The 15,550-nt window shown below is 42.3% G+C and overlaps 1 protein-coding gene across 3 annotated transcripts in view; it reads left to right on the top strand.

Annotated features, from left to right (window-relative positions):
- The window catches only part of STAB2 (stabilin 2), a 165,472-nt gene that overhangs the window by 44,983 nt on the left and 104,939 nt on the right, over positions 1-15,550 (top strand). For all 3 annotated transcript variants that reach the window (XR_014313870.1, XR_014313871.1, XM_082739101.1), the window contains exons 7-14: positions 833-958; positions 1,892-2,088; positions 3,720-3,853; positions 9,906-10,039; positions 11,690-11,772; positions 13,139-13,288; positions 14,653-14,796; positions 15,342-15,398. Coding sequence is in view for 1 of the 3 variants with exons in the window: in XM_082739101.1 (XP_082595227.1) it covers positions 833-958; positions 1,892-2,088; positions 3,720-3,853; positions 9,906-10,039; positions 11,690-11,772; positions 13,139-13,288; positions 14,653-14,796; positions 15,342-15,398 (1,025 nt within the window). In the remaining 2 variants the exon portion in view is untranslated. The remainder of the gene's footprint in view (positions 1-832; positions 959-1,891; positions 2,089-3,719; positions 3,854-9,905; positions 10,040-11,689; positions 11,773-13,138; positions 13,289-14,652; positions 14,797-15,341; positions 15,399-15,550) is intronic.

Below are 15,550 nucleotides of genomic sequence, written 5' to 3'. Positions count from 1 at the left end.
ACTTTGTATATATCCACTATTGCTTCATTCTTAGAACTCTTTTTAACTCTCTTGAATTTTCTGCTGATAATTCTTTACATGAAAACATTCCCTGTTTAAATAACTGTGTGGTATTCTCTCTTGCCTGGGCCCTAAATAATATATTGCCTATTATTTTTAAAAAAAAAAAAAAAAAAACAACTTAGGTTCCCTAAAATTGGGGCTCCTCCCCTATAATGCAATCCAGTGCAGCCCTTCTCTGCATTGTCCCAGGGTACTTGGGGCTTGGAAGAACTGGTGCAAAAATGCCACCACTCTGGCTACTGCTCTTGATGTGAGTAATAAATTGTCCTTCACCTCTGACCCAGGAGTCTCATATCTTCAACCAGCATCTGTGGAACTGTATTAGCCTAACTTCTTAGCTTCGCACATTGGATAACATGTCAGTTTTCTTGTATTTGACAACAATCTGTGCCCCCCAGATAATGAAGTACTATGCAGTTATAAGAGATTAAAGTGGATCTTTTAAAAAAGCTCCATAATATATTGTTAAATTAAAAATCAAGTTGCTAAATATCATCACAGGATTCCATTTTGGTTTAAAAAAATCGCCTAAATAAATTTGTACATGAATGTAGAAGATTGGCTGTTGATATTGTTTACTTTGGGAGTGAAATGGAAGAATGAGAATCAGAAAACAGTTCATTTTTACTTTATAGATTCTGTGTTTTTCAAATTGTCACAGTGAGTCTTTTTTAATTATTTTTTTAATCACAAAGAACACAGCATTGGTTGAATTTTTTGGAATCAGTTATTCTACTAATGTGGGTATCTCAACAATCTTCCTTTGCAGCCGTTCCTGAATGTGCAGCCTTGCTCTGCCCTGAAAATTCGAGATGCTCACCTTCCAGCCAAGATGAAACAAAACTGGAATGCAAATGCCTTCCCAATTACCGAGGCGACGGCCACTACTGCGAGCGTGAGTTGAATTTAGATCCTGCTAGCTCATTAATTGAGATGTTTAAGTTACTCAACAGGGAAAAAAAAAAACACGCTCACAACCTCTCTAAAATTAACACAATGGCACTTCTATTTTTCTCTGTGTTAAGTTGAATGAAATATATAACAAGCACTGAGCACATGCTCATCCATGATAGCTTTTCAATAAATGGCAATCTCTCCATTAGCAAAGCACATAAATAGATTTTTAAACAATTTTTTATCAACTCTACTGATGTTAGGACAAAATACAGTCTGTCTTTCTCTCCTTTCCTCTCCTTTCTTTTTTTTTTAACTTAGATTGCATTAGCCAACGAATAGCACATCACTAGTTTTTGATATAATGTTCAGTGATTCATTGTTGAATTAAAGAGGGCACGTGGTATGATGAGCACTGGCTTGTATATTTTCCTTCTGTTCCAGGCTCATTTGCTTTGTGAGAGATTGTGTTGTATATTGAGGTGAACTCTGGAGGTAGATTGCCAGCATTCAAATCCCAGATCAGCTTATTACTAAATATAAGACCTTGGTCAAGGTTTTTAACTTGCTTGTGCCCCCATTTTCCTATCTATCAAATGGGGATAATAACGGCTCCTACCTTACAGAATAGCTGTAAGGATTAACTGAGTTAACACATGGCAAATGCTTAGACAAGGCCAGTACCTATTATAAATACCACAAGCATTAGTATTTTCTTTCATGCTATTTTATATTTAAATCCACACATATGTGTGGATTTATATCTATCAACATAATATTTATAGTTATAATCTCTGACAGCCATATATAAATCTGTTCAACAGGTGAGGGGCATCAGGTGTGGTAAGATGAACTGTATCTTACTCTCTCTCTTAAAACTATCCAAGTGCCTGTGCAACTTTGATGAGCTCATACCCTGTCATTCCCTTTCAAGCCATCAATCCATGTTTACAAGCAATCTGCCATCCTCATGCTCATTGCACGTACCTGGGACCAAATCGGCACAGTTGCACATGCCAAGAAGGCTACCACGGGGATGGCCAAGTGTGCTTACCAGTAGATCCCTGCCAGACTCGCTATGGAAATTGCCCTACAGAGTCTACAGTGTGCATATATGATGGGCCCGGACAGGTGAGAACATGAGGCATGGGACTAGGGTGTCTAGAAGCAGGACAGCCCACCAAAGCTAAAACCGTGCCATGGGTATGACTTGGCTGCAAGGTTCTCCAACTTTTCCCTTTCGATGCTCAGCTTGAGGTTCCTCTCCCTTTAGACCTCCCTGGGCACAGGGATAACCTCAATGTGTCCCCTCCCCAGTCCATCCTCTGAACTCACACTTTCCTAGCCCCCTTCCCCCCAGGGAAAACTAACTGTCCTACATTCTCTTGTGTCCTGCTCCTCAATGGCAATTGACAAAATATATACACAACTCAAATCAGATTAACAAATTAACTATTAACCACATATTGGGTGAATATGTCATCGACTTCCACTTACAATCCTCTATTCTTTTTCATATCCTTTCAAGGTGAGAGAGGACTCCTAGAACCAAAAATATTCTGTCCCAAAGAGATGAGCCCTGATAAAATGTCAGGCAGCCCTGACAGGTAGTAGGGAGCAGTGAGGCTATTCTGGGATGAGACCCTGTCCCTCTAAATCACATCATGGCCTTGACTGGTGAAAAATAGCCAGGTCTAGAGATCTTTGCTGAAGAATCCAGTTGAAAGAGCCCTTTCACCAATACCTCATTCTTCCACCAACTATTTAGTGAGTGCCCACTGAGTCCATAACTGCGCATCAAGCTCAGTGGAGGAAGTATCTCTGTACAGCAGGATATTGCTGCTCTGGAAAAAGGAAAGGCTACAGGGCCTGGCCCAACCAGTCACATGTCCCCAGCAATCCAATCGCCCCATGGCAATGCTCCAGGAGTTCTCTGTAGAGAAATGACCCAATCTCACCTTCAGGGGAAAACGTATATTACATGCCATTTCTGCTCTCAGTGTCTGAGGAAGGTTTGGAAAGAAATTCAAGAAGCTGAGCCTCCATCCTCAAAATGAGAACCCTTATGGGAAAAGCCACATTATACTCTGAGCGAGGTCCCAGAACCTTGGGAGTGAGATTAAATATAAACTTTATCTCTCAAAAATGGGGCCCAAAGCAGATTTTCAAGTCTTAGAAATCCCCATTATTCACACAGCAGCAGGGCATTCATTATTCCCACTATTCCAGAGTAGGGTTCCTCAACGTTGACATCACCAGCATTTTGGACTGGATAATCCTTTGTTGTGAGGGTTGTCCATGCATTGTAGGATGGTTAGCAGCATCCTTGGCCTCTGGTGACCCTGCCCCCTGTCTCCTGTTGTGAGAATCAGAAATTTCTGGAGACATTGCCCAATGTCAGGTTGAGACTCCCAGTTGAAAACCACTCTTTTGGAGCATCTGAGCATCATATCTCTCATCTGAGCCTCATCTCTACTCACTGCAGGTATTCTAAAGCCAGAAATTATGGATCTAGAAAGGCCCAGGGTTAGGAAACAAGAAATCTAAAAAGGTAAACTTTACCACAAAGTGTCATTTCCCAATGGGTGAAATACATAGACGTGACTCCCAATTCCAAATACTTTGACAAATTTTTAATTGAAGTCCGCACCATGGACCTACCCCAAGTTAGTTCTTATGGCAGAATACAGATAGACTAAAGAAGGATGTCAGCTTCTGTGACTAACAAGAACCCTTTGTTTTTCTCTCCCTATCTTCTGAAGTCTCACTGTGAGTGTAAAGAACATTACCACAATTATGTCCCTGGAGTGGGGTGCAGCATAATCAATGTCTGTGAGTCTAACAACCCCTGTCACAGGAATGCTAACTGCACTACCATCGCACCAGGCCAACCCAAGTAAGTCTGTTCAGTTCTACCACGTTCTTTCCAAGTAGTGGCTAGTCAATGCCGTAAGCTCCTCAAAGGGCAAGAAATGTGTCTTATTCAGTCTTCTACCCACCATACCCCCATCTAGCAGGATGCGAGATACCCAATACATGTTTCTTTAATCACTGAATCATTCAACAATTGTTTCCTTTGTAATGACCATTATAACACGTTGAGATACTGCCGTGGACTGATAACTGGGTAGTAAGTAGTCAGAGCGTGGGAGAAGGAAACCACCATAGCTGGGAAAACAAAGGTCTGCTGTGATGACAGGCGTTTGACCTCTAATGTATATGCCTGTTTCCTCATTCATGAAATATTGCTTGCTAGTGGTGCCAAACAAGACTGGGGAAGGTGAATAAACACCGGTCGTGTTTCCTGGACTCCAAGTTTTAAGAGAGGGGACTTACCGAGAGGAAAAATATTTGTGTGAAAACTGAGGCAAACACAGCTTGTGTGGTGGTATTTAGAGGTGAAGGACCTGGATCCGAGTCTCAGTATTGGTATCTACCAGCTGAATGACCTTGGCAAAGTGACCGCATACCCCTGGCCTTAGTTTCTCCATGTATGAAATGGGCACAGCGATGTCCACTCACTATGTTGTGAACATTCCTGAGACAATGTTCTAGAAACTACCATACAGCTGTATTATGTTTTCATTAGTGGGTGAACTGAGGCTAGAACCCCAGTCTTTGACTCCCAGACCAAGGCCTCTACCTCTGTATCACTTCCTGTTCTTATTGTCATCAGCATCTTTGAAGGACTCACTGCCACTATGAGCTCAAAGCCATAGTAGACATTGAACCATGTAATAACTAACCAGTTTCTGTGTTTGCAGAGCTCCTTTTCATCTACTTTGAAGTTTATTTTTATAGTTGGGTCTCGAATGTGTGGATATGCTTCAATAGGTTTTAGGATTGTCATGTTTTATTATTAAAGAAGTAGATATGTACTCCCTGTGGGTAGTCAAGAGAGCTTGGACATCAGAACACCTGGGCTCAAGTCCCAGCTCTGCCATTTACCTTCAGCTCTCTGAATTACATTTTCTCTGTCATAAAAGGAGAATTGTACCTCCCACCAGACTTGTGACAAGGAGTACAAGAGTATATACTCATCAGTCTCAGAGCAGAGCCTAGCATATAGAAATCACTCCACACGTGTGCATGCACACAACAACACACCACAGTTGTACATCTAGGCACATCTGCACCCAACACACATATGTGTACAGGTTACACACTCTTTGCCATCCTCTAAGAAAGTCTGAGTACAATTCTTTAAACACTTTCTCTCCTTTGTATTTGAGAGGATACAATAAAAAATGAAACGGAGGAATATCAGAATCATGTAAGTGGTATTAAAGCTTGAGTTTAGAATGTCAGTGGGGTTACCACTTGATCCCGTTGATCACCCTCCCCCAAAAATGGACTGTCTGGGAAGGCTGGAAAGAGGATGAAGTTAAAGCTTGGCTATGTTACACTGATGAAATGTGGGGCCATCACTAATTAGTGCAGATAATTTAGTTTACCTTGGGTAAGATTTATTTTGTTTACACCTCTTCAATATAGCAAGGAGCTTATGCAGAATATTCAAAATCATATTGTGTTAGTCCCAAAGGTCCACCCAATAAAGAAGAATGGGCTCAAACATGGGCTCTCTCACTCACCATTGCAGTGACATTGGACAGGCCATGTAAGTTTTCCTTCACCCAACAAGTCCACCAGAGACCAAGAGCATCTCCTTAGGAAGAAGAGCATTGACCCTTATAAGCATCCTTTTAAACTATCAGCTCCACGTTAATTATTACTAAGAAGAAAAAATAGCTTCCTGCCCTGCCCTGGACATCACACTTAGAGCATCCCATTCTGGCCCTCCACCAGCTACACCAGGGCATGCAGTTGGAGAAATAAGGGGACAGGCTCTGCCAGGGCTTGAGCTCCCCTCATAGACCATACTCACATACCTCTGCCTAAATGCCTCCAGACCAGCTTCCAGGACCTGTGCAAGCTCTTCCTGGTATGATTCTCCCCAGGGCATGGCCAAGAGTTGTTTGTGGAGGGTATGGACGAACAGCATGGTTCCCACCACTCTCATGACCATCCTCTTGGCTCTGGTTCCACCCTCCTACTCTTCTTGAAACATGCCATGACTTCCCAGCTCTATACACTTGCTCATGCTAGTCTCCTGCTTAGACATCATTCCCTCCTCACCTTCTCCAAGTCAGGCTAGCATTCTGATACTTCACTGTTCATTGCCTCTCAGCCTTTTGGCTAAGATCAAGTGATCCTTCACTGTTTGGGTCAAGTGTCCCCACCTCTAGGATCTCTTCCCTGTCCTCCCAGCCCACTCAGCATCCCCCTGGGCTCCCTGGAATGCTTCAGTATGTAGTACATGCTTAGTTCAGTGGTGATGAGCACAAACACTATTGCCTACAGGTTGGGTGGTCTTGAAAAAGATACTTAATCTCTCTGTCCCACTGTTTCATCATCTAAAATGGGGCTAAAACCAGAAGCCACCTCATAGGATTGTTGTACTAAAAAATATACCATAGTAAGTCTCCTACCAAGGTAACTGGAATAGTGGCTATTAATAGATATTAGCTATTAGTGTTACTGATCTCATTTCCAATTAGAATGTAAGGTTCTGGGGGTCCACGTCTTAGTCATCTTTATTGCAACAACTCCTCTCACCCATTACAACAATGACTTGAGTGACACTTTGGGGGAACAAATGAATCAATAAAGGACTGAAATGAATAAGTAAACAAGCGAAGGAAGCAACTGTAGTAAGTAACCCTATAATTTCACTAAATCTCATCCAGTGCTCTATGTAATTAATTCCATCCCATAACTTATAAAATGTGAATGGATGAGGGGTGTTTTTAGAGCAGTAAGACAGCAAGAGACCTTCACTCCTAATAAAGAAGCAATTTTAAAAAGGGGGCCCTGCTGTGAATGTGCCACGGCCAGCAGAGAGCCTTTAAGTCAGAAAACCATCTCATGAGATCTCAGACTCCAGACCAAGATTTTAAACAACAATAAAAAGTATTTATATCCCATACATTCCATTCAGCAGTGTCACCATTAAAATGTGATTCTGCCATCCTGAGGCAAGATAAGTCAAGTGACTATACAAAACAGACTATTGGCCTCATAACAACTTAGGGAAATTTTAGAAACATACTTAGTGGTTTGTACAGGTTACTTATTTTGCTATTATCAGCTGCCTTCAAATGAATTGTACGTAATTTAAATCAAGGACTATAGTATCACTCTAAGAGTTACCAATCATCCCTGGCCCGCACCCTGTGCTTCTCAAACTCACTGTCCTGGAGCACAGGTCTTGCCAAGGAAGTTGATGTTTGAGTAGGAAGCTGTTATTTGACTGTATTAATTAGACTATTGATTCACTGTTCGATCTACTTGAGTGATTCCTCATAACAAGATTTCTCAAGCTGAGCACTACTGACCTTTGGGGCTGGAGAACACTTTGCTGTGGGGGCTGTCCCCTGCATTATAGGGTGTTCAGCAGCATCCTTGGTCCCCACCCACTAGTTGCCAGGGGGACCTTTACTTCTGTTCTTACAACCAAAAATATCTCCAGACATTCTCATATGTCCTCAGGGAACTCTGGTTGCTCTATGAAAAATTCCAAAACCTCAATTAGTAAATGATCTGCGAACCATCCATCTGGCCAGGAAACTCACAGGCATCCTAGAATTCTCTTCAGTGGTACTTTGTCTGAGAACCTGTCCCTTATTTCTCCAGGCACAATTAGTCACTTTCTTCTCCGTGCCCCATAGCATCCTATTCGAGCCTCCATCGTGGCTCTTTCTAGAACTTCAGCTGTGTGATTATGGACTTTCTCTGCTCTACCCCAGCTCCCCACCCCCCCCAGGACTGGCTATTGCCACCATCTCTACCATCACCATCACCATCATCATTGTCATCGTCATCATCATCATCATCATCATCATCTACCAAGAACTAAGCTTTTCTTATGTGTCTGTCACTGTGCCAGCCCTTCTGCATTATCTCTTCCACTGGCAACCCTAAAGGTATCAGTAAACGCATTTCATGGATGAGGAAGCTGAGACTTTAGGCGGTCAAGTGGCTTTATCATGTTGCTCAAAATTGTTTGATTTCAGGCCCATCTTCAGCATGTGAGACACTAAAAAGGCAAGATGTCCATTATCATCACCTTTATAGCCCTCCTCCTTGGCAAGCTTCCTAGAATTAAGTAGATACTTGGTAAATAATCAGTTCTATAATTAGGCATCATCCCAAGTACTGGGGCATAATGAGGAAGGAGTGGGAGGCAGGTGCTAGGAGAGCCTCCCATCCAGCAGAGGAGACAGCACCTCAGGAGCTCATTTTGGTGGAGAGGGTTGTGATGGACAAGGTACCCACAGGCTGTCAGGGCAAGTCAGGAGGCCAGGTAAGACTCCTTAGAGCAGGTCATGATGAGCCAAGAGGTGAGGCCAGGAGACCATTCCTGGCAGGGCACATGGCCTGAGAAGGGTATCCCAGTCTCTAAAAAAGAAGGCAATTTGGGATTGTTGGAATTTGCACCATGCAGCAGAAAGGATACATAAATAAATTCCCCCTTTGGGGGTCTTCCAGGCCATGCTAAGCACTCCGAACTTCTGTATGGAGTCCATATCATTTTAAGCACAAAGGTGCCGGATTTCCCTTCTGGAGAGGCCACTCAGAGGGTGGTGTGAAGGACCGATTTGAGGGGAAAGAAAGTAAGAGCAGAAAGGCCAGTTAGGAAGTCACCACAGCAGTGCAGGCAGAGGTAATAAAACTCTGAAATGTTTGTTCAGCAAACTTGTTGAAAATGTCTATTTGCCATGAGACCATATTTGGAAACACAACTGGACTTATGAGTGGATAACTGGCCATCAATGGGAGTCATGTCTGTGGTATGAATGGCTGCAGCCTCCCTTCAGCTCTCGTCTCTGCAGTGCCCCTCTCCTACCTGGTGTTTGGTTCTCCACTTATCCCAGGATCCTGCACAGTGTAGCCTTCCCAGGCACCTTGCCAGCTTCAGCCGGCTTTCAGCTCACCTTTGCTAGGTAGTAGTGGTGTGCTACAGCCAGGGCTTCCCGAGTTGCAAAAGATGATGGTTAAATTTTCAGGATTTTGCAAGCTGGTTGACATCACCCTGGTAGTTTGAGATTGGCTAAGGTGGGAGTACAACCCATGGAAATTGGCAAAAGTCAAATAGCAGGGCTCTGCCCTACAGTCTCCCTCCCAGAAAGCTGGTTTTTAAACATTTACCAGCCACCAGGGCTAATGCACCTTTAAACCTCATCCCTAACGCCATTATTCTTTTTTTTTTTTTTTTTTCTGGTGTTCCAAGATTCTTTGCTTATGCACCACACCCAGTGCTCCATACAATACATACCCTCCTTAGGGACGCCTTGGTGGCTCAGTGGTTTAAAGCCTCTGCCTTCGACTCAGGTCATGGTCCCAGGGTCCTGGGATTGAGCCCCACATCAGGCTCTCTGCTCAGCGGGGAGCCTGCTTCCTCCTCTCTCTCTGCCTGCCTCTCTGCCTACTTGTGATCTCTGTCTGTCAAATAAATAAATAAAATCTTAAAAAAATATACATAACTTCCTTAACACCCACCACCAGGCTCACCCATGTCCCCACCCACTTCCCCTCCAAAACCCTCAGTTTGTTTCTCAGAGTCCACAGTCTCTCATGGTTTGTCTCCCCCTCCAATTTCCCCCAACTCACTTCTCCTCTCCTTTAGTCTTTTATAAAACTATTGTATAAAATTTATGCAAATTTCATTATCTATATATTTATTCCAAATCAATTGCCCCTTATCATTCAACTGTTAATTACATACCTGCTCTGAACCGAGCCCTGCGCTAGATCATGACATTAACATAAGGCATAAATAAGCACATGATCCTTGCCCTTACTCGCTCTCAAGTGAGGGAGTTAGACTGTAGGATCTCAACACTCAATGGCTCTAAGACCCTGAGAATGTGTTTCTACCCTCCCTATAGATGCACTTGCCAGAAAGGTTATGTGGGTGATGGCTCAACATGTTATGGAAACATCATGGAGCGACTCAGAGAATTAAACACTGAACCTAGAGGAAAATGGCAAGGAAAGCTGACCTCTTTCCTCTCACTCCTGGGTACGTAGCTATGGGTGCAGGTTTCTGCATAAAGGGCAACCATCTGTCAGGCAAGGCATCTGCAAGACACAATCATCCAGAAAGGGGTAGGCAGGGGAGGAATCTATTGGAATTGGCCTTCCTACAGAGACATCATGCAGGTGAAAAAGAAAGAACAGGCTGCTGTTTCCAAGGAGCTAAGGAGTCAGTGCCAAGAGGTCCAGCAGTGTCACAGTTAGTAGGCAGAATGCTGACGACAGGGTCCTGGGCTCACTATAGATTAACAAGTAGGGAACAATGAGACAGGGCAGCTATTGATACGAAGACGGAGGCCATCCTCTTTTCCTTGACCTTATGAGTCCTCCAGGGGTGAAGCAGGGTTGGCAGATAATACTGGGAACAGAGAGTGACTAAAACTTGGGAGTGTATCCATGTTCCACAGTGCTACTGAGTTTTGAGAACAGTTGGTGTGACCTTCTCCCACACACAGCTGGATGTTCAGCATCGTTGCTCTTCCCCCTCTCCAACCACTAATTCTCTGCATTGACACCTATTCTCCCAGCCTCTCAGTCAGGGTGACAATCTAAAATGCCCTCCTCATTTCCAATTACCCTCCAGTAATTGGAAGGTATTACCCAATACTCCCTTGAGAATGAATTATTACAACTGATTACAGCATTGGGCAAGACTTTCAATAAGATAAAAATTTGACCAATCAACAGAAGCCTTAAAATATCAGTATCAAGAATTTGCCAGTCACCAAAAAATGATCTCGCAGAAAGAGCACTGATAGAGAATGGATCAATGCCATGTTGTTGGCATAAATATGTAGTTAATGCATTAGGTTAACATTAGAATTAACATATGTTCTTAACATAGAGTCTGCACAAATGACCTCTTTCCAAGGCAAGACATCCTACAGGGAATCATTTGTGGCATGCTTCTGGCTTCTTATAACCCTCCTCTAAGAACTCAGACTATCAAATAACAGACAGGGGTGACAGAGTGTCCTTTGCAGACTCTGCTCTCAAACATTTCCCTGGACAAACTCCCATCGACTTTCCACCCATTTATAAAATGCTGGTCCACATTGTCTGCTGTGTGACAGCCCAGAGCCCTCCCTGCTGTCTCAGGTTCTCCAGGAGAATGGAAACAGGACCAGCTACATAACTTGCAGGACACCATGCAAAATGACAAGATGGAGTTCTTGGCTCAAAAATTAATGAACATTTCAAGGTGACCACAGCAGAGTATTAAATCAACCATGAGGCTCTTCTGAGTTGGCCTTGGATAGAACAAAGCTGTGTCTTTGCTCACTGTGATGGCAAACAGCTCAGAAAGTCAGGCACTGGGTCAGGGACATGCTGGGATTGACTGAGGATTTTGTCACATGACCCTCACAGAAGGTCTTATCCCAGGCTCTCCTTGAAGTCACACTGTGGCTGCAAGAAAAACCACACGGTTATTTAGATGCTTCTGGGGCCATGACATCATGATGCCTTGCTTTCTTAGAGCTTCCCGGTTTCCCAAGGGCCACACATACCAATTAGAAGAGAAGAGTTCTTAAGTCAAAGGACCTAAATGGACCACGAGAACCATTGCTTGATTTTACTCTTCACGTACCACTGATTCATTTGGCGTTTTCTTTGTTTATGTATTTCTATTCCTAAGACAAAGCCTATGCCTGGCCACTAAGTGAACTGGGACCATTCACTGTGCTTTTGCCCACAGACAAGGGACTGAAAGGATTAAATGTAAGTATTTAAAATAAAGTGGGAAACCCCTATTAAAATTAAATCTACTGTTATTAGGATGGTGATTTAGAGGGGGGCATCAAACTTTTAGTGAAATATAACACCCTTACAGAAAGTATACAGATTGTAAGTGCACAATTCAATGCAGTGTCACAGAGTGAATGTACTTGTGTATCCAGCAAAACCATTACCAGCTCCCTAGAGGGCCCACGAATGCCTCCTTCCAATCATGACCCATTCAAGGGTAATGACTGAGGGATCATAAGGGTAGTCATTTGATAAATAGGATTTGCATAATGCAAAACTGCTTAATTCCTGTGAGAAGAATTAACATAATATATTAACTATATTTGTTTCTTTAAAATCATCATAAGTGATGGGGTGCCTGGATGGCTCAGTCAATTAGGCATCTGACTCTTGATCTCAGCTCAGGTCTTGATCTTAGGGCCGTGAGTTCCAGCCCCATGTCGGGCTCAATGCTGGGTATGGAGCCTACATTTTTAAAAAAAATTATAAATGATAAAAGTGGTAGAGGAAAGTAGGAGAGCACAGTAGTCTTCCCTGTGAGCAGCTGTTGTCTGAAGTGATATCATGCAGTGGAAATAAAACTCATGGTGCCTGGTGGAGGTATCCTGTCGTGATGGTATTAATGAAATTGTTACATTTGGTTGAATGGAGATAATGGACATATTGATGTGTATAAAAGTGGTTTCTCTTAATCCAAGATATTTTGTGATAATGATTTTTCCTGCATTGAATAAAAATCCAGGAAGTTCCAGACCCCCCCCACCCTAATATGCTATTACTGTTGGATAATCTGAGGTGAATCAGTCATTAGATTTCAGAAAGAGCCTCACATCTCTCCTATAGGGGAGAACTCACAAATATTGAATGTCTCTCATGAGGTACTTTGCATGAGGTCTCTTGTTTACTATATAGATTATTTAACACAGATTAATTAAAAGAATTTGTTGTTTGGTTGCTGATGATGTATAATACTGACAAAATGTAGATTTGATCCAGCAGATTTCAGTAATCCTAATTTTCCTGTTCAAAAGCTCCATGGATCTAGTCTGCACTTTCTTTTCACATAACTTCTTGTTTTATCCACATCTGCTCCCTGGGTTCAAGCTGATTCCTGGATGCCTGCACCTTCCTCACTCTTTGTGGTTTGAGAGGACACTGAGCACCACCTCCCACCCTCTAGATTGTGCTCCCTGCCAAAGTCACCTGTGTCTGAAAGAGCCCAACCCCGAGTTATGGTGCCTTTGCGTTGATGTCTTTGATTGACTAATGTATCCCTCACAACCTCGTTTTGTCCTTCCAACACCAGTGGAAATTGAAAGAACTGGCTCTCTTTCCTCAGATCAAAGAGCTCTTGATGGATAAGGAGGCTACTCAGTACTTCGTGAAACTCCACATAATTGCTGGGCAGATGAACACCCAACATATGAATAACACAGACACTTTCTACACCTTGACTGGAAAGTCAGGAGAAATCTTCAAGGGTGATAATGTAAGGCTCTCTCTGATTTTCACTTCCAGAACAAAAGTGTCCCCTGAGCCAGTGCCCACAGCCGACCCTATCTGTGGTTGGGCTCATGAAGGTTATGAAGAACTACCTTATTCCTTGTTTGCCAAAGCACTTCCCTATGAGGGAAGAAGCAGAGAGCAACACTGGGAAGGATCGGGCAGATGGGATCTGTTTTGGAAAGGGGGTTAGAAATATTTTGCTCTGGTCTGAATTCATCTCCAAAGGAAGGTCATTCAGGTGCCAGCAAGAAGAAGATTTGCAGTAAACCTCTTTCCTGGCAGCACCAGCACACAGCCAGATCCGCATCCCCCTTGCAAAAGGAAATGGATTGTTTTAGGTTGCTGGAGTTTATCCATCCTCAGCAAACCTAGCATTCCATCTCTCCTAATGCGGTTAGTTCTGTTCCGTTGTTTAAGTAAAACTACCTTCCTCCCCTCTCACAAATAACTCTTTCTCTGACTTCACTGAGCCAGAGGGGACATGATCAATAGACAAAACGTGATGTATGGCTTATGGCCTATATTGTTGCATTTCACCAAATATCAGTAGTTGTTAGATTATTGAGTACTTACTCTATACAAAGGACTGAGATGAAGTTTTATTTATGTTACATAAGACTTGCGAAATTCAGTAAAGGTGGTTTTCAAGTGGGAAAACTGAAAGATCACAAGTAAGGGCCAAAGCCAGGATTCAAATGCAGATCTCCTTGACTCCAAGACCTGAGTCATTAACCAGATGTTGTACTGTGTGTGTGAGGATGAAAGAAGGGATTGATGGGTGGTTGGATGGATGGACAATTGATAGATATCAGACCAATGGATGAAAATGTATCTTCTTTTCTCACAGGGACATTCTTTCACCAATTCATTCATTCATGCACTCATTCACTCATTCATTCATTTACTCATTCAACATGTATTTATTACCAATAGATTTAAGAGCCACATGAAAGGAAGAGGGAATTAGCTTCAGTCATTTATATAACAAAAAATTTTTATTTTGTGCCTTGTCCACACAACACACTAAAGTAGGTGATAAGTTTACAGTAAAAATTGAATCATTTTGCCGTTTCTGACCTTGCAGTCTATTTGGGGAGACTTATGATTCCTATTCACATTTAGCAATCCCTGGTAGTCATCGGTGATTTCACACATTATCTCATTTGAACTTAATGAATGAAAGACCTGTGAAGTCAAGCAAGCAAATGACACCTTTCCCATTCTGGGTTCAGTGACTTATCGAAAATCATGTAGCCAATAAATGACAGAACCCAAGGACTCAGTACTTCTAATCCAACACTTCTTCAAGGATACCACATTAATTTAATTTTTTTTTTGGTGATTTAGGACAATCAACTAAAGCTTAAACTCTATGGAGGCAAAAATAACGTACAAATTATACAGGGGGACATAGTTGCTTCCAATGGGCTCCTGCACATCCTCGACAGAGCCATGGACAAGATGGCACCCACATTTGAGAGCAACACTGAGGTGAGTGTTTCAGGTAAAAGTTAGGTCAACCCAAATCCATCTTTCTTTGTTCCCTGGAGAGTCATATCAAAGAAGAAAATGCATGTCAACACTATGTGCTTGTCCTTCATCTTTACTAGGACCCTAACCATGGGGAAAAAGGGATAATTTCTGTCTTCAATAGAATTCTGCCAACAGAAAGCAAAACATGCATTAGGTATTGCATTGGGTGTTGGAAAGATCTCAATTTTATTACCTCTTTTATGGTCACATATGAAGAAGATTCAGTCCAGTGACCAGTTGTCATGAACAATTATCCTTTATGGAGCAGGGCAGTCCTCACTGTGATAAAAATTTATTTCTTTTGACTCATTTGATAATGAATGCCCACAAATGCAGAGCATGCATATCTGAACCACTAATTCCATGATAATAGGAAACATTTCTATTTTGAGTTGCAGTTGACCAGGATCTTTCCTATCAACATTTATACATAAACTCTGCATGAACCTTTTATGTTGGAGTGTCTATATCCTAAACCACCTATCCTTTGTCATGATTTTTAGGAAAGTATAATGACAATGCTACAACCAAGATACAGCAAGTTCAGATCTTTGTTAGAGGTATGTACTTTTCATGAATTTCTGGAAAATGGTTTTATGTCCAGTCTTTTGTATAATGAGCAGAGATGTTATTTATAAATATTTGCTAAGGAATGACTTCAAGTATTTGTCAGAGATAGGTTGCAGATATAAAATTTCATTCCTCGAATGCA

The sequence above is a fragment of the Mustela nivalis genome, assembly GCF_964662115.1.
Source record: "Mustela nivalis genome assembly, chromosome: 7".
NCBI lineage: Eukaryota > Metazoa > Chordata > Mammalia > Carnivora > Mustelidae > Mustela > Mustela nivalis.
Note: the sequence above shows the minus strand (reverse complement) of the source record. Positions and strands in the feature narration are given on the sequence as shown.